At 42.9% G+C, this 26,319-nt stretch overlaps 1 protein-coding gene across 5 annotated transcripts in view; it reads left to right on the plus strand.

Moving 5' to 3' along the window:
* LOC100646705 (protein Wnt-7b) overlaps positions 1-26,319 on the plus strand; it is a 117,380-nt gene that overhangs the window by 58,968 nt on the left and 32,093 nt on the right. For 3 of the 5 annotated variants that reach the window (XM_048406121.1, XM_020863285.2, XM_048406120.1), the window contains exon 2: positions 17,789-18,009. In XM_048406121.1, coding sequence (XP_048262078.1) covers positions 17,886-18,009 — 124 coding nt within the window. In that variant the 5' untranslated portion in view covers positions 17,789-17,885. Of the gene's footprint in view, positions 1-7,179; positions 7,565-17,788; positions 18,010-26,319 lie in introns of those variants that run through there. The other 2 variants (XR_007224172.1, XR_007224173.1) reach the window with 2 other exon arrangements.

The following is a 26,319-nucleotide window of genomic DNA, read 5'->3' on the forward strand; positions in this document are numbered from 1 at the left end:
TCGGGCGAGCTTTCGTTTTCGGCGCGTCAACGCCGATCTTATCTGACCGAGCTCGAGGTGGTCGTTGGATCCTTTTAATTAGCACCGGACGGGCTGGAAATGCTCGGTCCCTTCTGTGGACACGTTACGAACCGTTCTTGCCCGGTAATAACTCGGCTGCTCGTGGTCAAAATTTGTCCAAGATCGTAACGCGGACGTTCGACAAGTTTCTCTCATTCCGCGGCTCTACCTCGACGAGATCGGTCGTTGGCATAAATAACCCGGCCCTGTCGAGGAACATTCAGTTTCTCGAACGAATTTTAGGAAAACGTCGAAACGTTTTCGTTTAATATATTGGGTTTGCGTGACGAAATATTTTTTACCCTTCTGCCCTTTCTCTTTTTCTTTCTAATTATGCAATTTTTTATAAAATAACCCACAAACATGTGAGAAATTGAAAAATTGCGAATAGTTACGGTTAACGAAGGATTCAAGTACAGTGGCAATCGCTTTTTATCTCATTTTCCATGCTATAAATCTTATCGTTAACGTTAACGATATTACAGAGAAATATGCCAAGACTCGGTTTTTGAACCGTCGAAAGAATCGTTTTTTATCGATTATTAGTGGCAATAAAAAGCAATTCTGCTTGAGCAAAAATAGTATACGAAGGAACGTTTAACGTAAAAAGATTTGCGCGCAATGAGTCGACGCTGGACGTTTAAAAAATACAGATAAATAATCTTAATAACTTGTGCGGTCCAAGTGTTTCCAACTTACGTATGCAAATGAAGAAAGCCGATTCTTTCCACCCTCGTAAGTGGACGTACGTTCCAAAGACTAGAGCGTCTTGACAGACAGGAGAGCAAGAGAATGGCGTAGGTAGGCTGACACGTACGAAGAATCACGAGCAGTTCACCTTCCATTAGCATTGAATACGAATTAAATTAACCTGCTGATGGCGGATGCACCAAAGAACGAGGGAGGCCTCGAAAGTTCCTGTTACCACGATACACGATAAAATACGTCTCTCTTTTTTTTTCCTCGCATTTTACGACCCGCAACGCGTTTCTCGAACATCGACTCGTCGATGATTAATCCGATTTTTGCCTGTTGTTCGCAAACACGCGACCATGGTGTCTTTATGGAGGTACAAGGTGCTAATTTTACACCGGTGTATGGCCACTCTGCAGGATATTCACGCGCTGCGACTAATTGCGACTTGGACACCGCGTTGTTGCTGAGAAATTCTTAACCGAACGTGTCCTACTAGTTTGCATATATTGGGTAGAAGCATCGTTTCGAACGTAAGCGAAAACCCGTAAATCCTAAAAAATATCATGTATTTTAATGCGCATACTTTATCGTATATTTGAAAACGGATTATTCGCCGTCTATAAATATATATATATATATTAAAGTAGGCGTTTCTCTGCTGCTTCTAACAGATATCGGATAGTATTTAAATTGAAAATGCCACCTTGTATATTCACACCTCATAGCCGCGCAAGTATTACACAGCAAGTATTACAGCAGAATCGCGTTGATAAAAGGACTCTACCCCATACTGGAAACGGTGTATCTCCGTTGCATCGATAGAATTCGCAATTACGACCTGATACGCGGCTTTTTAATTAGAATTTACTCGACGAGCATCGAATAAATTTCGTCGATCCGTTCTCCTTCGCGAAGATGTTTAATCGAAATTGAACGTTCCAAGAAGTATCTTCGCGTTTCTTTAATTAGATTCGTAAACGTAAGAATTCGCGGCCTAATTATCGCTGTAAACGAACGATAGTTATCAATGTCATACAACGAGTCGGACGTGATTACGCGATAGTAGTGCGCCCTGTAGTGGGAACGCGAGCGAAACGCAAACTTGGATGCTGACAGAACTTTTAATTGAAACAAGCAAAAGGAAAGTTACCAAGTGGATGGTCGGAAACGCCACGAAAATCGTTTGGATTCGGCCGGTCGCTTCGACACCCACCGTACGCGATAAGTCTAGCTTATCGCGGCGGTAACCCAGCGATCGCACACGACGATGGCGAACGCCCACGCGTCCGATCTCGCCGAGAGAAATTAAACGGGACTCGCGAGAAGGGAAGAGTTGTCCGTAAGGGTACAGAGACGGAACGAAGAGAACGAAACGTTGTGTCGCAAGCACGTGCTTTTTCGAGCAGCGGCCTCCACGCAAAGCCGCATTTATCTCCGCCGATAAGTCGACTGATCCCTCTCTCGCGCGGTCAATATGCGTGTCCACTTTGCATTGCATATGTGCGATACGCATAGATAAGGATTAAGGACTTACTAAGTGGTCCGGTGCGTGCGTGTGACACGTGGGCCGACCTGTTCCCACCGAGCCGCGTTATTTAGCGGATAGCTCGCAGGTACCTTGCACGCGCGCAAACTGTATCGCTTCCTATCTAATTCCCGTATTTATGGCGAGGTTTATCGAATCCCCGTGGCTTTCCCGTATCGCGGCCCTCGCGCCTCCTCCTGCGCTCCGTTTCATCGGCGATACGAATTCGTTCGGCCCCGTTTTATCGCGTTTCTTCGGATACCGTGCGATGTTGCAGAGATTTGTCCGAAATTTGTTTCGTGGACGAGCGTACCGCGCTCGACCGCGACATGAATCGGGTTTAAACGCGAAATTAGTCACAGATACGGTGGTTAGGAACGAAGATATTCGTCCGATCTTGCGGACGAATGTATCGCGGTTGGATCGGTTTATGATCGCTCGAAGCTACAGCGTCGAGGTATGGAGTTTGGAACGATTTGATTGAAGATTAGGATCTACCAATTTGCCTGGTAGATAATGTTACGGCGGATGACGGACAGATCTGTCCCTTTGTTTCATAAGCGAGTGGATCGAGTTTATAGGCAAAGTTGTCCAAAGGTATGGTAATAAGAGACGCAGGGATGCATCGTAGGAACAATGAGAGAATACGAGAAGAAAAAAAGATTACAACGTACGTTTAAGTAGATCGAAAGGAACCATCGCGTCATTGTCACGAGATGAAATAAATGGGCCCACTGTCGGGATCGATTATCGATGAATCGCCGATGACTCGGCCGATCTAATCGAAACAGGTCGAGGATCGACTCTGGCGGCGGGGCCGAGATCGATTTGGTCCGCTAACCAGATAGATACCTTCGTGTTCGATACACGTTGTAACCACTTTAACGTTTACATTCTTTTCGATCCAATCGGCGAACTGAATCGCTGCTAAGAGCGTATGAAACGGGCATGCGTATTTCGAATCACTGGGTCGTAGCTGTGCGGGACGCGAACTCGAGCGTTAAGGGGCTAATCCCGAGCCTTGTACGAAAATGGGCGTATCGAATGCCGGAGGATCCACCGTAACCAAAACGAAAGGAGTTTTGAATATAATCGCATAGTAGGGAACGTTGTGCGGCAGAAAACGCCGCGAGTCACCGGTCGAGACCTATCCCAAGAACTTCCATGGACACCTTCCTCGATTAGTCACGGTGTATCGAGTGCCAGAAACCCATTCGCCACGGGCTGTCGAGTTAAAAATCTTCTGGAACGACGGGCAAGCTCAAGCAGCGAGGCAAAATGTTACGAGAAACTGTCTCGAAGATCTTCAACGAGGATAGAGTGGAAACGTTGTTCGATACGTTTAAGTATGAGTTTCATTTTTCTAAAGGAGTTTTCGTAAAGTCCTGTTGGGATTTCAATGACGAATGGCGTTTTATTCTCGCTTTGTATCATAATCCGATATCATCGAACGACATTTCGTCGATGAATGAAATACTCGATTCCCTGACATTCTAATTAGAATTGACATTATCCAAAGAGTACGTCGATCGACGAACGCTCGAATCGTCGAATTAGATACGACAAGCTGGATAACCAGGTCTGATTTGCATGTTTCGTATATTTGTATTATTACGTTTTTACGTTTGTTAGTAAGAGTACGCGTATCTTTTCTCATTGAAGCGTCAAAGTGAAACACCAAAGATGCATTCCTTTCTTCCGTTGGACGCTTGGGTTTCGAACAATCTAATCGTTGCGAGGCTTAATGGGCGATCACGGGCAAGGGTTAACGTCGAAGTAGATTAAGACGAGACAAAAATACCCGGTGCTTCTAATGCTTTCGATTCCTTCTACTTTTCTCTGAGAGGGTATAATATCCTGTCATCGTTGCCAGTAATTATCGCGTTATTAAAGGTTCCGTTTTCTCTCAAACTCCACCGTTCTAAGTTTCACTACTCAGCGATATTGAACAATTTCTCGTAAATAAACGGTTAAAACAATTCCTCGTTCGTCGCGCGTATTACGAGAGATCGAAACGTATGCCGTTGGAAAATTATACAATTTTTAATCGTCTCGACGAATTACCTAAATTTTCTAAAGTCTCTGGTGGTGCGGAAAATTTAAAACCCGTTTTTATACTGTCCAAGAATTCGCTCGAAGAAGCATAAAATGTCACGAGGTATGGCAAAGTACTGAGATGTCCTTGACAGGAACCATCGGAGAGGATCCATATAAGAGAGCACCGTGGTTTGGAAAGGAGAACACGGTGAACGATGCTCGAGGAACGAAATCGACCGCGACGATAAGCGGCAATAAAGTAACGCGAGATAAGAACCTCTCGGGGACAGTAAATTTACCGACGGCGTCACGGCCGGATAGTCTGAATACCTGCGCAACAGTTAATGCCCGCTACACCTGTACATTGTATATCTCTCGGTGGCTGCGCACTTTTACGTCGCTCGTACCTGGAACAATGAATCTCTCGCGCGAACGTTTTCGTTCCAGCGGACTTGCCAACGACTCACGATGGAGTGGTGACGTAATTGAAGCAACAGGTGCTTATACGGACACGGTTGCGCGTGGTCAAGATTTTTCTTGCGCTCCAGACGTCCGTTAGGAACGCGCAAGTTCCCTGTTCTCTCTTTTATATAAAGTACTTAATCTGTTAAGCGTACAGTGTACAAGAAAGATGTGTATATAAATTGGAGTTTCGAAGATAAATGATCGAATAGTAGGTAATGGTATGCTCTATAAATACGAGTAAGGCGTAGTAACCCTTCTGTAATCAGGACGTAAGGTAGCGATAAAATGCACAGAGTCGAGTAATTAGCAAGATAAATGTTTGGAATGTAAATAGAAGCCGGAAGCCGTCCTAAACGAGAGACCAAGAATTACGATAAATAATAACGATCACGAATTTCACACCAGTTTCCTAGATCTACGATATATTTTTTCCTTGTATATTTCTCTTGAAGCCATACGGTCACCGACGATCTCCTCGGTTAAATTCCTCTAGGATGGGCAAAAAAGGACAGCAGGCACGATAAATCAATCGTAGAAGCCGTGTAACGATCTTATGGTCGTGCGCGCCGATGCTTAATGATTCCTTATCCGGCCACTTAAGCGACACCCGGTGACAGAAAAATGGATCCTCCTGAATATCATTAAAACGCTCGATGGCACAGCGAATGCTCGCACGATTTCCTCGCCGTCTGCATACGCGCGAACGCACACGTGCGTCGACTCTGCCCGAGCAGAAGGCTCTCGGTTGCGTATCTCGAAGTCGAGATCGCGAGTCGTGAATCTGCGAACTAGATAAGGGGATGATGCATAGCTTCGTTGTTAGAACGGCAACCGGTTCGCTCGGCGACGATGACGAAACGCTTTGCCCGTGGAAACGGTAACGCGCAGTTTCCAACGCGTTTTTCTCATTGTTCTGTTTCGCCTTAGCGTTCCGCGTCCCGCGTCCCACGTATTTCGAAACGGCGATTTTCGTCGATCGTACGTATAATTTTATGAATAATTTTGCCAGTTGCGTCAAATTCCAACTACTTTCGAGACTAATTAACGTCGTTGTTTCTCCAACAACGCTGTACGGTAACCGAAAGCGCCCAAGCACAACGATTCAATAGTAAATGTCTCACAGCCTAATTTCAATTCAATTCTTTACCTGTAAGTTTATCAATTATTTTATACGTTAATCTTCCCCACTCGCTCGATTTATTTTTCAATTAATTCAATTGAGAAGAGAGATTTTTCGATAGAAACGAAATAACCGATGTTTGTCTTGTTTCGTGGTTGATAGAACAGAGAGGACAGAAAAATAACACGGTTTCCCAACAGGAACACGCACGGTCGACAGTCAATTTCCGTGATTCTCTTACGCTTAAATCTCGTTACCCTATCTGGCTGCGCTCGGACGCGAAACTTGGATTCTTTCTATTAGTCGAGCATTTTTTCCGCCTCTGTCTCTGGCCAAGGCACGAGTACGAGCACGCGTCGCAAAACTTTTTTCTACGTGTCTGGCAATTACCTGGAATTCGATATTCCCATTTTCAGCCATTCCGTTACGCGATCTCTCGCGAAACGTTTCATTAAACAGGGAAAAATGAGCGAAACGACACGACGACGATCAACAAGAGTGCCATTACTTATATACTGTTAGCTAGCTCGCTAAGCAAGATCGTATCTAGCCATTGAATCATTGGCGTGCTCGTATCGAATGGTATAATTAACAGAGTTGCTACTGGTTTCTCGATCTTTCTACTTGCTGAGTGCACGTACGATGGAGAACGTTTTAGAAACACGGAGATCCTTGCGAGTAACATACAGTTGCTCCCAAAAGCAGCATTCTTGACGTGTTTTCAGTGACAAAATTTGATCGACGTTGTTTTTATCCATGAAATGCCATTTATTGCGCTTAAAAAATCGTACATCCCTGTCGGCTTGATATATCTTTATATATAACATCGTGATATAAGTTGGTCGAGATTGTGTCGAATTGTTCCGATTATGCAACACTGAAATCAGTTACGGTACAATTTCTCAACAGAATTTATAACAAAACGTTCCGGAAAAATGATTTATCCACAGAGTAGACTATAAATAGCTTTTAGAATATAAATCGGATGCTGCGATATATCTATACTCTTTACTAATATTCATGTATCGTTGCTACGAATCGGCTAAAATGTCCAGATATGTACTTACTTTTGCGAGTAACTGTACGTACAACTCGGCTACTGTTTAGTCAGATTGGATAACGAAATTCAAAGAGTTTTTATCTGGAGCTTTTATCTTAAGTAGCGTCTAATATCGAACGATATTAGTAGATACTGTTATAGGATTGCATGAGAAAATCGCTAATCATAAATGTTTCGCTTTCTGCAGCGCATTATTTCCATAATTCCTAATTACAGATTGGAGTATTCTGTGGAGAAATTTGATGACGGTATTCGGAGTTATCGAATGATCGAGAAGTCGAGCAACGAGTGTGCACATTGGTAATCGATTGTACAATTCGGAGTAGAAAAATGTTAGGTAATAACGATTGTAAGAATGTTAAAGCCGTAGTTCGGGTTTGTCGTAATAAGCGCCGTTGCTGCTTTTGATAGAAGATCTTAAATACGTTGATTCTAAAACGAGTAGGTAATTTTTAATCCATATCGACACTTTGTAAAAGTGTTGACTTCAAATATTCTTTGAAGCGTTACTAACGAGATAACGAAAGAAAAAAGACTATGTGTATAAAAACATAATTTTACGAATTGCCGTCTCAGATGGTATTAAATTTATAAAAATTTCATTTTATTTTCCTTCCAAAAAGTTTACGATTTAATTTTCTTGGATTTTACGATAGATTTATACATATATATATGTTGTATTTTCAGACAAATAAAAATATTATACATAAAATCTGCTATAAAATCAATGAAACAAAAATCTCTATCTTCCATAGTAAATTTTGTAGTCGAATTTTAGAATCGATCTATTCTAAATTCTCTTTGTTTCTTTTTTTCAAAGTTGGTCAAATTTATTTTTGAAGCTATTCAAAGTTAGAAGCATCCGCAAAACGTGAAAGAACGGATGCCGGAAAACACGACTCCAGGAATCATCGACGTAATGAGATTCAATCGGTCGCGTTTACACGTGTTACCATGCAAATACTTTCTGGTAAACTTGTACAGTTATCGACTAACATTCAGACCTACGGCAGAAGAATTCCTATAGTATCGCCTAACGTTATCGAGATATCATCGAAGGAGACTGGTGAAGCGAGCATAGCTGATTCCGCGTGTGTTATTCCAACGATTCCGTACGCTGTATACCGTCACTTGACTCGAACGACAAGCTTCGCTGAAAATTCCATTTTCACAAACGCAACATCGGTAAATAGCTAATAGATTAGCGTTAGGGAAAATTAATGCGGCGTCGAGAATTCTTTCGTCAGAATTATTACGATTCGAAGCGACGATTTATTTCTATAATATAATCGTTTCTATAACTGCGTTCATCAACGTTAAGTCATTTTTCTACGTTTCGACGAGTAGAAAGCGATAATGTTTCGTATTTCGATAAAAATATTTTCCCATTAAAGTTACAGTTTTAGTCAAAGTTGGTGTCACGCGAAATTCGTAGAAACAGAAGCAAAGAATAATTTTTTCTTCGATTCTTTCTACTTTGAAAATTTGAAACGATCTATAATTTGGAAAAAGGAATGTAACTTGTTTCGCCGCGAAGAACGTCGATATTCTGAAAGTACTTATTCTTCGTTAGAATTATGCAAAGATTCGACAAAGATTCGTACGATGCACGATTTTCAAAGAAAAAGATAAAAATTACGTCGTCGTGGGCATTTCTAGAAAAATTTGGCTGACAACTTGGCCGATAGATATTGAAATCAGACAACATTCGACGAACGTGCGCGCGTAATGTCGTAGACCACGACATAACGGAGACAGTCGAGATAATGAGAATGCACCCTGATGCAAACAGTTAGCTGGTAACCTTTGGTGAGCAGGATGTGCATGCGAATACATAGTTGGCTAACGACGGCAATCTGCGATTTTATAGTAATAGTCCGTGACGCGATGGTGACTGCAGTGCCTGCTGTATCGTCGATAATCGAGACTTCCGGGTGTAAGCTTTGCCTATTTGGAAAATGATTGCGACGTTTCGCGCATAATTAACGTTGCGAGAAACTTCTAGGCAAATGCTTTACCTAGTTTTATTTACATTTATCGACACTGCCATGCCGCAGCTAACGCACGCTTCTGTTTAATTCCCAAATTACTTAACGAATTTTAGCTTTAGCTTTTTTACGATTTCTTCGATTCGCTATTATTTACGAAAATACTAGCCACTATTATTTATAATACAAACTTATAAAGATATATATACCGTATATTCGACGATCTTTGAATCGTTGAGGCTTAAGAACCGCTTCATAACGCATCAGATTTTATTATATCGAGCATTAACGTCCAGGTAGTATCATGCATCACTCTAGGGATTTACGTCAACCGCGACGAATTCTCTTGTCGATGGCGAAGCTGGCAGTGATTTTCGTTTGAAAAATGCGCTATCTGAAAACCTTGACAATTTCCTGACACCCGTTTAAGTACTAAATAGATGTGACGCGGATTAAGCACACGAGAGACCTCTTGAAAAAACGTCGATTTGTATCTTTCCATGGTTTGATCCTATCAACTAGAACTCGAATATAATCTCTCAGTTAATTCCATTACGCAATTTCATTGCATTATGAAATTCCCAAGTTATATATCAGTCGGAAGATGTTTGTATATTACAAGTAACTTTCGATACTTCTGATACCTCGCCATTGATGTTTAAATCAATAAAAAAGGAAAATTGGAAAAATATTTTTACGCGTCACGCTTCGCATCTTCCGATGTTTGAAATATTTGCTCGTTTATTCGGGAAAGATATTACGAATTATGTTCGAAAACATAGAAAGTAAATGTACAAAGTTTTCCTACAATTTTTATATTTTTTAACGATATCGATATTCATATTTACGATATTACGAAACGTCGTCATAAAACGTCGACGGAAAATAAATTCACGAAACATTTCAATATTTTTTATATTCCATTATTTTCCAATTACTTTTCGAACGTAATTATTCATACACGGCTAGTGCCTACAACGTAATAACACGCCGATAGAAGAACGTTCATTTCGACGAGAATCTCTCAATCTAGACCGACCATCGAACGATCCTTCATCCGCGCGGTTAATAGAATCGATTTTCTAGTCGTAGACAGAGCGCGGCAAAAACTTGGTTTGCCGAAGAGCGACTCGTCCAACGAGGACTACTGTATAATTTCGTGGAAAAAAAATGGCTCCCCGTAGATCATTCCATTACTCTAACGAGTACCAGTTAGCGACCGTTCGAAGACGCGTGCTCCATAGATCAAAACGAAAGAAGCAGAGAGAAAAAAAGGAGACGAGGAGGGAGAAAAAGAGAAGAAACCTCTGCTGGAAGCCGCATAAAAATTCCCTGGATCGATCGTCGCTTTGGAATTTCATGAGACGAGGGCTCGAGATTAATGATGTACTGAAAGCTCGATGACGAGGAATTCAGAAACCAATTGTAATGCGCGAACCTCGATTATTTTAAAAACTAGAAACGTTATTAGTACATTTTATACTCTTTATTTAGTATTATATATTTCTTTCTTTCTTTTCTTTTCTCTCTCTTTTTTTTTTTTTTTTTTTTTTTGAAATGTTTACGATATTTGCTATCCATCGAGGTAACGAGGAAAGCATGTTCGATCAATTGAAAATGGTGTATTAAGAGGATTTGTAATTTTACGTGCGACGAATAATTGCCGCGAATTGTTATACAATTACGGGAAATTTGAAGATACAAAAGTGTCCAAAATGCGTGTAATACGCAAAAATATCGTTAAGTAGTCATAAAATAATCGTTATAATACTTGACAGACGAGTAAACTCTGCCTCGAACGTCGCCATAAGAACGCGAATTTACATAAATATCCGTAGTTTACTTATTCCAACCATGACTACATATATCTCTAAAAAAATAGAAACTTGGAAAATTTTATGGTGAAATTGCCACGAGAAACGACGTGGATTGTTAACGAGCCGAAGCATTCTCGCGAAATGCAAATTCCGAAAGATTGCTCGACAAAGCGTCTTGGTTACTGGATTACAATAATCATCGATAATTGCAACAAACAACGACGTATGTTGCACGTTTTACAGTCAAAGAAGCCCACCCCGGAGTTCTTCTGTTCACACCAGCCTACACTTATCTTATTTACGCGTTTAGTCCGCTGCATTTTGCCTCGGCCATTGAATTCCACGGAAAGCTGATTTAAATATAAATCATATTAAGATCGACCGATCCGAGCTTTACGATCACAAATTACAACGAATCACAGCCAAAGCAGCCGGTTAATAGGGGTTTAACTCTCGATGTAATTACGATGTGCTAAAAAGAAGTAATCAACCACGGCAATGGTGTGTATCGTAAACGATATATAGCTGCGGGGCACGTACCTCCGGGTATTTCTTTTTAATGCTATCTGCCAGTACCCTATCGCTATTCTTACGGCGCAAGTTAATGTCTAACTAACTAGATACGGCTGGTTTAAGTGATTCGTTCGTTAAACGAAACCCTGTTATTAGATAGAGATCGCTTTAATTGGAAAAAAGGTCGGTTGATTGACTAGCGAAAGAATTTAATTGAAAGAAGGCATTACAATCGTAGAACTACTGGCCGAGGGGAACGAGAAGAGGTGAAATGAGGATTTAAAAGAAGAGATGATTTTTCGATGGGGTTGCGCGATAACCAGTGGAACGTATTATTCAGTTTCTTACCCTACTCGGTGAATTGCTCAGAAACTCGAGTTTCTCGAGTATAATAACGATTTCGGTCTTGTAATAAATATCTTTGAGAGACGTTGTATATCGTACGTGTACGTATATGATCGACGATAGGTGTCATTGTATACACGTGTGAACGAGCCAAAGCGTACGACGTTCGAGAAAGATACAACAGGTACAGTAAGTATAAAGGTATAAAAGTCTAGAAATTAAAAAATTTGAAACTGCGAGACTGAAAGAATTCACGTGGCCAAAATCCTACCGTTTACTCGAGGCAAGAGAGCGATAACCGAACCGAATGATCGAAGATGAGAGAAAATACGAGGAAGCGGAAGTAGCGGAGCATGACCGTCAAAGCATCGGAGCTGCAGCAGCAGAAGAAGAAGAAGAAGAAGCAAAGTGCGAAGAATGTGTTCGTAAAACGCTACTTCCACGGAAACCGGAGATTCTCGAAACGTCGATGATAAACGTTATTGGGAGAGCAGCTGGTCTCGCGAAACGTCGGTGGAAAAGATCTCGCTGCGGGCGGTGCTATTGGCGCGAGGATCGAGAGGAAAGTTGCGTATAATGATCGATCGGAGACGAGAAGGGGCGTCGAATGACGTTGGCTCGCGCGAGGACTTTCGAGGATACGCTCGACACCGTGAAAGGCATTTTAACGGTAGCCTGTGAGGAGAGCATTATGTAAAGTAGCGCGAGCCCGATCATTTCCATCGATTTCCCTGACTTTTGCTCGTTCCCGGACAATCTGTTTCGCTCGCTGGCCGCTTGGAATTACGATTGCCCCCCGTTTCTCGTTGTATCTGTACATCGGCCGAGCCGTGATAATGAGTTGCGAGCTCGATACTCGTGTTCTGGGTAATAAGGAATCACCGATGGCACTGGTTTTATTGAAACGAAGGTGCACGTGCTTATTGTGACTGGAAAGAGGCTTGAGATTATGCGTTCTTGGAAGGTTCGTTGGACTCGTCCGATATTTCCGAGCGAAGTTCTGTCGATTTTGGTATGGATGATGCGAGAACGTTAAGCCGAATTTACGCCGAAGACGAACGACGCTTTCACGCGCGTTTCGTCCCATCGATTCGTATCGATTCGAAAAGGAATTGCGTTTTAACGTCTAGCAACGATCGGCTTTCGCACAACGAATCTACCTTTGGATTCTATATTTTAGCTTGTAATTCGCAGAGTTGCTCCGTTCTTTTGAAATATTTTAGGCTTTTATAAAGATATATTGGCAATTCCAGTATACGTAGATAGTCATAGAATCGAAGAAATTCAAGTCGGCGATGAGAAGGAACTATGCTAAGAGCATCTTGATAAAAATCGGCGAGGTGCACAATGGCGAAGATGCTCGTTGCAAATAGCGCGCCATTAGCCTCCGTATGAGCAGGGCGTAATGTTATACATTACACGCTAATGGGTACGTATGTATCGCTGCCGAGCACACGCACACGGGTCCGTTGTTCTCGGTCGCCTGGTCGGCATACTAAACGCGTCGTACAGCGGCACGAAATTCTCTGAAAGAGAACGAAACTCGCGAGATGCGAAATCTGTGTCACCGCATCTGTTCGAGCAGAATACTCCTTCGTAAAAGGATATAACGAAACTCTCGTCCGATTCTCGTTGTAGGAAAAGCCTCGGTCGCTCCAACGTATTACCAGATTTGGCGAGTGTCGATCGGAATTTACCAGGAATAGAAAACGAAGGCGGTTAAGCGTAAAGAAAAATCTCAGTTTCGTGTTTTTGTCGAGTTATGGATTATAGAAAACGAGGGAAATTTAGTACTACGTACTTTGTACGTGAATGATACTATTAGAAAACGTATAACTCGCTGTAACGATAACCGATAGAACAGGTTATTTCTGGAAAGTAATGTATTTTTTAAAAATACATTTCGTATCGTCGTAGTTGATGCAACTCCTTGACGTATTTCTTCTTATTTTGGACTATAGAACGAAGTAACGAGGTATCTTGAGTAGAATTGTACGGATTTAAGAAAGAGCGATTCAAATTCGAGTCAAACGCTATTTGGATGATCGTGACGGGCTTTGAAAAGAAAGACAAAACCAACGAAAGATGAAAAAACGTTGAAATTGCAATTAGGAAGGATATTTACGAGTTCGTGGTGTGCAATCCCATCGAGCGAGAAATTTAATGACGCCGAGGTGATTTTAAATGGAAGCGTAAGAGCTTTCGAGTAATTACATTAGAGTAGACGGTAATTACTCGGTTCGCAGCTAAGACGAATGAATAATTAGTATCAGCATGACTCTCTCGTTGAAGAGATGCCCTAAAGGCCCTGCAACGTTAAGCGTTTCTAATTAGAGATAACAAATGACGTAACGAACGTGTAATAAACTACGCGAGCGAGTTCCTCTTGCTTTTCACGCCCTTGTACTCTTGCAAAATTTAATCGAATCGTTTCCGATCGAACTGTCGTGCAACGTCATCAGCTTCGACTTTATGAATTTTTTTATTATTTTTACCGAATCAATTCGTTTAATAACATACTACGATAACAATTGCGTGGTTCTTTCAAAATTTCTACGTCTACGCAGCATCGTAATCTTCGAATTATAACGCATAATTGTGTATCGATCTCGAATAAACTCTACGTTAATTTTTCCCAAACGGTCTATATATTCTCAGCGATTATTAAAAACTAAAAACAACGAAAGAAACTAAAACCGTCCGTTTTGACAAGTTGACGTCCCCACGCAACGTTAACCACTACTGCAGCACGAACGGTGAACGCGCGACGTGAAATACCAAGAAAACGAGCCGAGAACCAACAGCATCCTGCGCATCTACGTGGATCCAGACGTATCCACGATCCTCGACATCGGTACCCCTAACGCGGAACGTCTTCACCGAGACGCGCGTCCGCGATTACGTCTTCCCGGCCGATGAAAATCACGAAACACGCGCGTCGTTGATTCGCCGCCCATAGCGTCGACTCGTATTCACCGTTCGCCAGCGAGAATAGAAAAAAAAATACAGGGAAGAGAAAGAACGGAACACTGTTGAGGCTACCTCTCTCGCCGACTCGCTTTCGCACGGCACGCGGCCATGGCAGCTTCTCACGTTCATCAGGACACCCTGTAGATCGTTCCACGTGGTGAGTTTCGGCCACCGAGCGGCGCGATGCATTCCAATGCAAATAACTCTCGCCCCGGGGACACGGCGTAATCGTCGCAATTTCATGCTTCTCAGAAATGCAACCTGCCCACCCCCTGGCCCCTGAAACCTCTCTTTCCATCCGAACGAACGATGTCGAGGGCCCGCCGCTCTCCCTCCAACGATCATCTCTCTCTCTCTCTCTCTCTTTCTCGTGTATGTCGCTGTCGATAAACTACCCCTTCTTGAATCACGGTGTTTGCACGTTCATATACACAGTGGGCGTAAATTCGTAGCGCGAACAAAGATTCTGTGGTTCGAGATGAGACGCAAACGAACAATAACGAAATTACTTTGAACGCCTCGGCGTCGAGAAAGTCGAGAAATCTACCGCTTGTGCCCTCTATTTTGGATCATAGAAGCTTGTTGCTTCGCTTGTACGGCGAATTTAAGCCCGCTGTGTACTTTGACGAAACAACGAGACGACAACCGGCAACGTACGACATTTATTTATGACTGTTTATGGAAGCAGGAACTACGCCCCTTGCGTGGATCGATGAGTCGCAACGCCGCGGGGCTGTTTGAATTCGGCGCTCTTTTTTCCGTCGTCGGATCCCGAACGATCGCGATGATGGATAGTCGGGAGCGGTTGGTTTTAACACTTGCCGAGAGGGCTGTGTTTAAGGCTAATTTGAAGCCGGGTTTCGAAAGCGACTCGGGGTAGCTGCGCGTCCTTCTTTCAATGAGCGCGTGATACGGTCGAACGCTCGTGAAGCGTACAGCGAACGCAGTTTTCCCGATTCTAACTTGATCTCTGGTGGATGGTTTAACGATATCGAATTGTTTAGACGATTCCGTGATCTTTTCCGTTCGTAGGTAATTTTCGTAGCTTCGATCGCTACCGAAGTAAAAGTTACGTTTTTACCTTTGTTAAATATTCATCGTTCGTCTTCGCGTTTTAAACGCCGATAAAAATCAGTTCCAAAATTACGGTACATTAACGAGCGCAACTCTTTGGGGCCATAAATATTTCAACCGTGCTGTTTCACCCATTTATACGTTTCCTGTTGTTGCCTGTTACGTAAATTCGTAACGACGTTGGATGGAAAAGGATTCACGGCGCGTGAATGGTTCGCGCTTGTCCACGGTTTCTGGAAACGGCGTTCACTGCCACGAAAACGTTGACTTATGGGATGTAAATTACGCAATGGACCAGTAGGAGGTTGAGAGTATCGCGTTTCAGCTTGTCGGCAGGTAATCGTTTTTAGTATGCCGTGATCAACCGCGCCTCGCAGGTTGCTCGTGAAGATGTCGAAATAAGGACCGGAATGACGGATGGGCATGAAATTTTCTTTTTTTAATGCCAACCAACGGATTATATAATGCTTGCCGGAGCATTTCGGTTCGATGATCGGTTAAATTAGATTAGATTCGGTTCCGCCGTAGGTGGATCGTCTAGCTGGAAATTACGACTGTCAGGTAGTTTTGGGTGACTGACGGCTGTATTTCAGACCGAGAAACCGAAAAAATCTATCTCTTAAAAAAAAAAAGAAAAACTCGACGTAACTCGATCGATCAGGATTTATCGCGGACGCGCACGGTTTGCTGGTTTTCGGGTTGTTTCTGAACAGTTACGGAAGATCTAGTGGCAAAAGCTGCCGTCCGAAAGAAAATAAAACGCAGGATTCCTTACCGACATTACCAAAAGTTTCATCGAGCATCCAAAAACTGCCAATCAAACGAACGATTCGGTAAAAACTTCACGAACCTTATTGCACGTTTTCCAGGAAGACTTCTTCGGTCACGTTGAATCATGCAATACAGTGACCGTCGAGAATCCGCGAGTTTTTAGCAATCGACTGCAACGAAAAGCCGAATGGGGAAAGGAACGAGAAGAAGGCTGGTGCAAAAGGAGTCGTGGCATTTAAAAAAGTCGTAATGTCGTTAATTTTAATATCGCCTTCGTCATACGCAGAACCAAATGTACCGTATATCATCGGAAACGAACGAAGCAACGCGACGACCACGACGACAACGAGAGAGCTTAAAATGCTAATGAACGGATCGGTTGGATCGGCCACGCTGTTCATTCCGCGTCGACACGCTCGTTCCGTACTTTCACACGTTCAAATTTATCGAGATTTAATTCGTCGTACGATCTGGTGGGCCCACTACCGGTCATCGTTTCTGAATCTCTCAATGTCGTTGTCGCGTTAAACGGTACACGAATTCGTTCGGAATCGATGGTAATTCGAAGACAGCTATGGATATAATTTTTCCGAAATTCATTCGCCGAAGTATTTCGGACTAAAATTTTATAAATTCTTCGTCGCGATTTTTTAAGGCGGGTTATTCGTTTTTATTTATCACTCGTTTCGAGAAGATATATTAAATTATGTTCGAAAGGACGCACGAACGATTTATAAGTAGAACAACGAGTCTCGGAATAAGATGAATGTTTGTCAACGCTTATAAGTAGTTAGCATTGGTTCCTGCTGGCTGCGAATAGATTCGCGTCGTAATGAAATTCCTACAAAGATTCGTTAATAATGGTTCGATAGCTAAATGATAATTTAATACACGGGGAATTTATACAACGTTCTACGCATGTGCTTGGTAATAAATAACCATTTTAATTTCACATTCTATAGTTAGGATTCGAGGAATTAATTTTTTGAACCGTGCCATGTTAATTAGAAAGAACGATTCCGATGCGATAAAATATGGTCGCGGACCCATTAAACTGTTGATCGAAATAGGTTCTTGCGGTTCGATTAGAACGTATTTGGTAGCAGGGTGGTCCGAAGGAAGTGCTTAACAAACGCTCTTCTTTACTTTTTAATTTATCGAATTGATCGCTATCTTAAATGGTTCGATCGATAGAAGAAACTTTGGAAAGAAACGAAACGTGTTTGGTCGCGGGCTTTCAAAATTCCAAGAAACTTCTTAAAATCTTGCGTTTAATTTGACGGTATAGTTTTTCAGCGATTTAACCAGAGGATGCATTGACAGAGGGTGAAACGTGTTTGGTTGCAGAGTGGTCGGAGCAGTGGTGGTTGGGGCGGCCGTCTGCGGGCGTATTCCCGGACTGGCTAAGAGTCAACGGGAGCAGTGCAGAAAAGCGCCGCACGCGATGCCTGCGGTGGGCGAGGGCGCGGAGCTTGGACTTCGCGAATGCCGACATCAGTTCAGACATCACCGATGGAACTGTTCCCACGTGGCGAACGATCAGGTCTTCGGCCACGTGGTCGTAGTAGGTAAGGATTGTCCTGTCACCGCGACCGGCCCGCTATTTATTATACAAGGGGGCCGGCGCGTTTAACGCGACCCTGCACCGCGCTGCGTTCAACGCGCTCTAAAAGGCCGTGCAAGCGGTAATGGATGCGAATGTCTCCGGTATTTCGAGCGCGGTGCCGCCTTGCTCGACCGCGCGTGATGGATTTTACCTTTCGTACACGTACAAACGCGCGCCATTATTCTTTCGACTATTGAAAATTTGAAAAAATGTCCTATACGAAAGCTGTTTTATCTCGTGGAGAAAACTCGATGGACCGTTTGAATTTTAACATCCGCGTCATTTCTTTCAACGAACGTATCTTTTATCGTATACTTGAAGAAGAATTCAACGGTTCGCGTAACGAATATGTTGGGACAACGGTTTGCCGGATTTGCCATCAAAGAAAGGGTTGAAAGTTCCATTTAACACCGTAACATTGTTGGTCCATCGTAAGCTTCCTGTAGACTTCATTTTTACAGATACGTTCGAGATGTGTCGTTATTCCGGTAAATCAACGATATACGTATAACGTACGAATAATTGCTATTCTTTATCGAAAGATGCTCGAACAAAGACGGCATTTCGTGTGAAATTTCACGATTCCACGAGAGATCACCGTTTTAGGCCGGAGAAACGACAAGGAACGACTTTTAATTTCCAACGAAATAATCCCTACTCGCCGTAACATTGATTTCCACTATCGGGATTCCGGTTCATCTGCATACGTATTGGAAAATGTTTCCACGGGAACGCATATTAATGAAACTCGAAGAATCAATTTAGTGCCGTTAACCGAAGAAGCCTGCTGCTTCTGGTAATTTCGGCTGTCGGTGTTAAGCCGTTTGATCGAGCTGTATGCGTGCACGCGCGCGTATTAGTTAGAAAACTAAAAAAGATAAACGACCATGGTGTCAAACCTGCGTTTTATTAAGCAGCTAGAACTCTATCGTACCAATGGTCTTTTCATTAAGAATTTCCAAACTCTATCGCGGACCTGTTAATTTACATTCTACCGTGAGACCTACCACTTAATCATCCACTATTGGAATCGCGTTAATAAGTCTTTCGGATGTCGAACGTTTCCACGACGAAATTATTGAAATTCGACGTGGATTTCGCCTAGTTGCGCGTTTCCATCGATAAAGAAAGTTTGGAGGAAAGATTTCAATTTCTCGAACGGAGAAATATTTTTAGATTTGTCAGATTCTTCGTTGAATTGGAGAAATATTGTCCTTAAGAATTTACGACTAGCTATACGCACGTTCTGAACTTGCTAATTAATCAACGACACGTCTCTTTCTACGATAAATCTTCTCCGAATGTTTGTTTCGACTTTTTCAATTTCTTACATCTTATCAAATTCTGCTTTTCGTATTCCTACTGTCTTGTGCTATTTTTAATTCTCCTATCGTTACGTTCTTTCGGTGGTTGCTGTCTCTTCAGTTTTTACAAAATTTACGAAGAATTGAAATCTAACGTGACCAAAGAAAGCGATCTATGGCAATTCCATTTTGTCGACCATTCTAATCCAATCCTTTTACGGGGATACTATTTCATATTCGATTCTCGTCGATCTTTCGTCGAGTATATAATCCAAACAATGTGGTTAATATAATTTTCTTAGGGTAATATAACAGAGAAACCACGACGAAATAAGTTTATGCCTGTTAAATCGACGTTTGTCCGTTCTTTACGATGTCGAGTTTACCTCGAATCCCGCTGCGCTGCTTGTATAGGGAAGATAAATTACAATGGGTGCACATCCTGCGGCATAAACTTGAAATTCTTTATCACAAACGCGCCGCAATATGTAGTTTTCTCCTTCGAGCATAATTGTAATTTGTTTCCGTCTTTTTAGAAAACCGGATGACTCGACACGTTTGCCACCTCCTTTTGTGAGATGTACAAACGACTTCGAGTGACATAGCATGAGAAAGAGGTTTCTATTCTTCGCTTCTCAACCTCGACGTAGACATATCATCGACCTATCGCCTTTGACAAATAGCCGAACTTTCTCGAACTATTCCAACTATGAACACCGCCGATTCGCTGGAAATTAGTACGAGATAGAAAATTACCAAACTATTTAGCGACATTTCTTCCTTTAATCGATTAATTTTTTCTCTCAAGTGCGGCTTCTCTTTTCGCAACTTTTCCAATAGCTTCCGAGCTTCGAGAAGCTTTCATGAAATATCGTATGTATCGTGCCGGACAACGTTATTCGTTATTTCGCGATCGACGTCCTGCCATCGTGAAAAATAATTCGCTTCCGGAATCGACTGTTACAGATATCTCAAGCCTGACGGCATCTCAAATACGTCGCTCTTCTAACGAACCAACGAAATGTAACTCCGCCTCGCGACATAAAACCCATCTACCCTCCCATCTCACGAAGCCACCTCGAACATACTCGAAAATCTCCAACCTCGGGAACATCTTTTATCTCCCAATTCTCTCGATCCTCTATCTCGGCAGCAGTTCACGAGACACGATAACAATGGTCACGCGGAAACGACGATTCCCGCAGCGAGACAGAAATCCACGGTTGAAAGCTCCGAATTAAGGAGGCGACGTGTAATGGGTGCTGTTGGTGGACGTCGGGTAGCCGTTCCGTGGTCGGCATCGCGAACATTTTTACGAGGATTAGGCGTATATTCGCGGAGAGGACAGGACGAGATAGAGAAACGGTGGCTCGCGGTAGCGTGGATTTTATCGGCGTGGAAATCGACGAAACGGCCACGAGTACGGGGTAGACGGTTGCTACACCCACAAGCGTGCGGCCGTATGCGTTAGAAGCGGGTCCGGTTTCTCGTGTTACCGTTTCGTGATGCTGCCTGCTGCCCGGCAGCCGCATAATACGCGTATAACTTATGCCTGGCCCGCAGAGGGAACGTCGACGCGCAACCTTGTGCGGAGGCCTCCTCTCTCTTTTCCTCTCTTCTCTTCTCTCGATGAAAAAAGAAAATAAGTATGAAAAAGCGGCGCGCAGGATGCATCCATGGCCGCCCACGCGCGAACTTAACAAATTTCAGCTGGACACGTGGGAAAGGTTTCGATTTCTGGGCCCGCCGCCGTCGTTAGGCCGATGGCTGTCGCGAGCATCTCTGTACGTTGAAAAGCGACCACGTTGTTCGAGGGGACGTTTCTTCCGAATAGAAGAGAGAAGAATTTCTATTCCTCCTAATTACTATTTCCAGTTCTCCTTCCGCATCTTTTTTCTTTTTTCTTTTTCTTTAATGTACGCAATTACCGTAGATTTTTGCAAAACGGTAACTTAATTCGCTATACCGAGTACAATTTTGTTCGTACAACTGGACTTGCGTTGTGTTTCCATCCGCTAGTTAGATTCTTCCGATTCGTTCTCCGACGTCTCGTTTTCCTCGAACCTCTCGTTTCCCTTTTCCTAAGAATATACTTTTGCCAACGGAAAATCGACAAACGCAACTTCCGAATTGCCGTTCATTAATTTCTCAACGCCTCGTAAGGAACGCGCGCACGTAGTTTCCTCTGTTCATTTCCGAGGCTGGAAGTAACTTAATATTACGCGACAGGACGATTACCGTGGGCTGCGCAGCGTCAAAACGGCGAAAGCAATATTTCTCAGGGACAAGATAATCCGGGTAAAGCAGTCAGCGGAAGCTGACGTGATCCGCTCGCATAAATATCGCTAAATACGGCGTATTTGTCATCTCGGCATTAAAAACCATAAGCACGGGGCCGTAAGACGACGGGTCCGCTGCATTGACCGTGTCCCGACGGCGTTCATAGGAAACAGATAGGCGTGCACGCACCGCGATTTCTCATGATTAACGCGCCGGATTAAGCCTCAACGTGGGAAAAATCGAGAAAGTAAAATTCGCTCTTGAGATTTACGACCGGTCGCGAGGCAGTTTGTCACGTGGCGTATTCCCATTGAACGAGAATACAATCGGACCCACGAGCGCCTTCGATTCCGTGGATACACCACCGAGGATTCGTCTTAAGGCGATCCTGCGGTTTCGCGGGATTTTCTCGTCGCTCGATAGAAATCGATTTTATCAGCGCTTTCGTGAAGAACGATCTTCGCGTTTGGCCGTTCATTTCGTGTTTCAACGATCCACGTTTTTACTCGTCGTGCAACAACGAAAAGGTTATATATCTTGTTAGAAAATGAAGTGGATTAATCGACCGTGGTAAATCAATTTCGAGAATGGACTGTGCTAAAAAATTTTGCATTTCTTTCGAATTTGGTCGCGTCCTTCGAACGAAACTTAAATCTTTGATAAACGATCAGGAACGTAACTATTTTCCTCCTCCATAAAATTACAATTCCAAACGACCCTTTCACCCGAGGTAAATCTAAAACACTCTTCAATTACTTCTTCCACGTTGAAAAACGCGACTCGACGGTCTTGTCGCGCACTGATCACTGGGATAAAGACCCCATAGGAGGATGACATATTCGCGCCGGTTCGCGTACAAAAACTTGACTGTTCATCCGGTTGCTCGCTTACGTCGTTCCGCTTTTAACGAGTTATGAATTCCGTAGCTCGGTGAGATCGGTAAACACTTATTAAGAGCCAACGGAGCTCTCGTTGCATCATAAAACTAAAGAACGTGGTCGAGATATAAAATCGTGGAAATGAGCATGGGTGGCGAGTTCCAAAAATAAAAAAATCAGATACACTCCTGTTCATAAGTATTAACGATGCGAGTACATAAGAGGATAAGCATCGTCGATGCTGATTATCAGACGAATGATTAATTAGTTAGAATTTTGTATTTGCAAGAAAAGATAATAAACTATTTACGGAATATTTTCGTATTTTATAGAATTATCGGTATCTATGCAGTTGCTTGATCCCAACCTCGTTGGAACAATTTCGATCGAAAGGGCGCAGAAGCCTAATTTGCTTTGTGAAATGGTTGGCAGATGCGATCGAATAACGACAAGTACACGTAAAGCATAATACGTTACGGGAAAACTGATTCGTGAAATGTTTGGTAACGTGGAAGCAAATAACAACAAATAGCAAGAAAATGATGATAAAAGCGATGATGATGATAATCTCTCATTTTTTCATAAATGCCTCGATATTTATGAACGGGGGTGTACGTGATATGAGAAGAAGGACGTTAACGTATCAAAAACGAGCCAATAAAGACAAGGTGAAACGAAAATAGCAGCTGCACGCTGAAGGAAGTCTCGTAGAAAATAAGAAAACGTGGAATTAATGCGCAAGAAAAATATAAATAACGCTCGTAAGACGGAGGGGAAGTCGGTCGGACGGTTGCTAACTTAATTAGTGAAATTAACGGGGCCGCTCAACATGTTGAACGCTAAGTACGGCAATATATGCGGCCGAGATATTTGCCGGCTCTTAAAACGTTCACATTATGCGCCCGATATAATCCGTGCACGTAGGAGTACGTGCGTTCGAATTAAACGCGCGATTAACACGTTTCGTGAAAACACGACGCGCGCTTGAACTTGTAACGTTTGTAGCTTCGAGTCCTACTGACGCTCGAGTAACCATGGGGACGAGTAAAACAAATTTTCTTCGTCGTTTTAATCCTTTTCCTATGACGAAGCTGAATCAGAAGCTATCGAATCTTTGAGTAATAGCCCGCCTAATAGATATTTTTTATGGACAATGGCTAAACAGCGAAGACAGATAGAAAGAAAGCGATCTTTGTTCCAAATATTTTCCTTTAATTTTCCTCGTTAACGCAGTTGGCTATGCATCGTAGAAATTTTTGTTTAAAAACGACCGATTCTTTGTTTCAGTTAAAGATATTTAAGCAAGTTCTTTATTTTCAATTTGTCGTGTTAATTCCTCGCAGAAACTTAACTCTCGCTCGACAACGCTATGTTCTGCCTATAAGTGCACAGAGAATGCGATCGTTTCTTGGGCATCGTGGCGTGCTGTCTTACGCGAGCGTCGAAATCTCCGCTACTACTCTGTCAATCTATACACACAACGATCTTTCAATTGCGATAACTCGAACGATATTAAGTGACAAAGCATCTAGATATTCGTTCACAAAGTATAAGACGTTTAATACTTTTACCTTGTTGGATATTTCAAATTCTTTCGTCTGTAACCTCGTTTATAGTCTCGTCGTAATAGTCGCAATAAGATTTCTCTAGAAAAGCGTATGGAAGAACGGAAAAATTTGCCAAAAAGGAAGGAAGAAAATTAACGTAATGAATTCGACGCGCAAACTACCAAATTAAAGGAATCTGGCGTTCAAAGATAAGAAGTGAAACGAAACGATTGCAAATTTCGCATCGAGCACGGAAGATTCGATCGCGATCATAAATAGTCAGATGCACGTTCGCTGTTAGTGGAAACGGTCGATTTCGGTCCGATGGACGATCGCAGTGGCGAGTTAGCGACACGTAGAATTAATCGAAAACACGGCAGGCCTGCTGCGACCCGATTCGCGGGTGAATATATTTTCATAAATTAGGATTCTTCACGCGAGCGCCGTGCCACGCCGCGCCGAATTCGGACAGCGTCGTGGGCGGATCGGACACCTAATCGGCCGAACAAAACGACGTAATTAAGAGATCCATTACGCGGGATACTCGCTGCGCTGCAATATTATCTATTATTAATTCGATCGACGAAAACCGATACTCTTAATTACGCATCCAGCACGACTTTCGCTCGGAACTCGATGTTAGGAAGATCACCGCGTTCCAGGAATATCTTTGTCGAGATTCGAGCGGCCCGTGGGTCGCGCAAAAAGCCACCTCGTGAAATTCCCTGTTGATCGTCCCGCTCTAACGATGCGTCGTTATTTTTGTATTCCACGGTTCGTTCTTCTTCCCAGCCTCGTTTTGACTACCTACTTATGCTCAGCCGTGTAGGTATTTGGAAGTCGATCCAGTAGGATTTATCGACACGAGCCGGCTGATCTTCGAGAGCGGCTTCCAACGAATCTTCTTCGGTTCTGTCGTGTCCCGAAGTTTTAGGCAACGTACCGTAGTATAAGGTCTTCGAATTTGGTATTCATAGCAAATTCATCAAGTTGGAATCAGAATTGCTAAGCGATATTGGTACGAAGACAGTAGATGGATAAATAGCGGATTCGCGAGATTGGCAAATATTTTTATTGAAAAAACGCGATCGATGGATATAGTGGCTTTCGCGGACTATAATGGCTTACTCTATTGACTCATTCGGTCACCGTTTGAACTAAACGATCTATTTAGTTTGTCTTGCGTCACATTTTTCTTGTCCTCGCAATGCTTTATAACAGTGTTAACAATATACAGGCAGAATATATACTCTTTGTTTTCGATGCACCAGTGTCAGATATCGATCGTTGCTTTCCGTTAAAATAAATCAATTTTCTGCCTAGCTACTGGTTTTATATCTTGGTGGTCGATAATTGTAGCGTTAAAAACACAAAACTACTAAATTCGATAAAGATCGGAGAGAAAGCTTCGCGCGACGTTCGACAAATTATCAAAGATTCGTGGAATCGCAAAGATCGACCATATCCGATCGCGATACTCTTCCACTTACAAGCGCTTGAAAAGCTCGCCGATATTCGCAGCAACGAGTTCGCGGAAAGCAGCGAGAAGCGCGATAAACGTCGATCGCTCTGCAGAAAACACCGAAACCAAAGACGAAATCGTATCCGTGCATTTGTCTCAGCCGCGCCGATCCCCTGACTCCTTAAAAATTGCCAAGTATCTCGTTCGAGCTTATCTGACGATAATATCGGCCCTATCGACCTATAAATCCGCGTACATACGGCCCAGAACGGTGTTAATTTTATTTCTCGCGTGACAAAGTAATCTGGACCGCACACTGGCGAGAAAATGAAAAAAAGAAAAAGAAGAATCGAGTGAAAAGCAAGGTGGAGAACGAAGAAGGGGCAAAGGAGAAAAAGGATGATATTCTTGTCAGAACAAGCCGAGTGTATCCTCTGCCTTCGGATAACGTCAGCGAGCAGCGTCACGAGTTAATGCGTCGTCTTATCAATTTCTGCTGAACCCAATGGAAAGTCTTCTACCTTCACGCCCTTTCCAACACCTATCCCCTCGCAATTTTTTTTTCTTTTCTTTTCTTTTTCATTCTGCCTGGTCCCCTTATCCGTCTCAAATAACTGGACTGGCCCACACTTGACGTTCTTCGCAAACACCTACCTATAGCCCGTCTGAAATCAATTGACCCCTCAAGGCTGATTGCAAGCGATGCGATTACATAAATCTTGTTACATCGCTTGACTATCTTATCCCTTGGCTTCTGCTTCAATATTACGTTTGATCGCATGCAGTATGTTAGGTGTCGTC

This window comes from Bombus terrestris, chromosome 5 (genome assembly GCF_910591885.1).
Source record: "Bombus terrestris chromosome 5, iyBomTerr1.2, whole genome shotgun sequence".
Taxonomy (NCBI): Eukaryota; Metazoa; Arthropoda; class Insecta; order Hymenoptera; family Apidae; genus Bombus; species Bombus terrestris.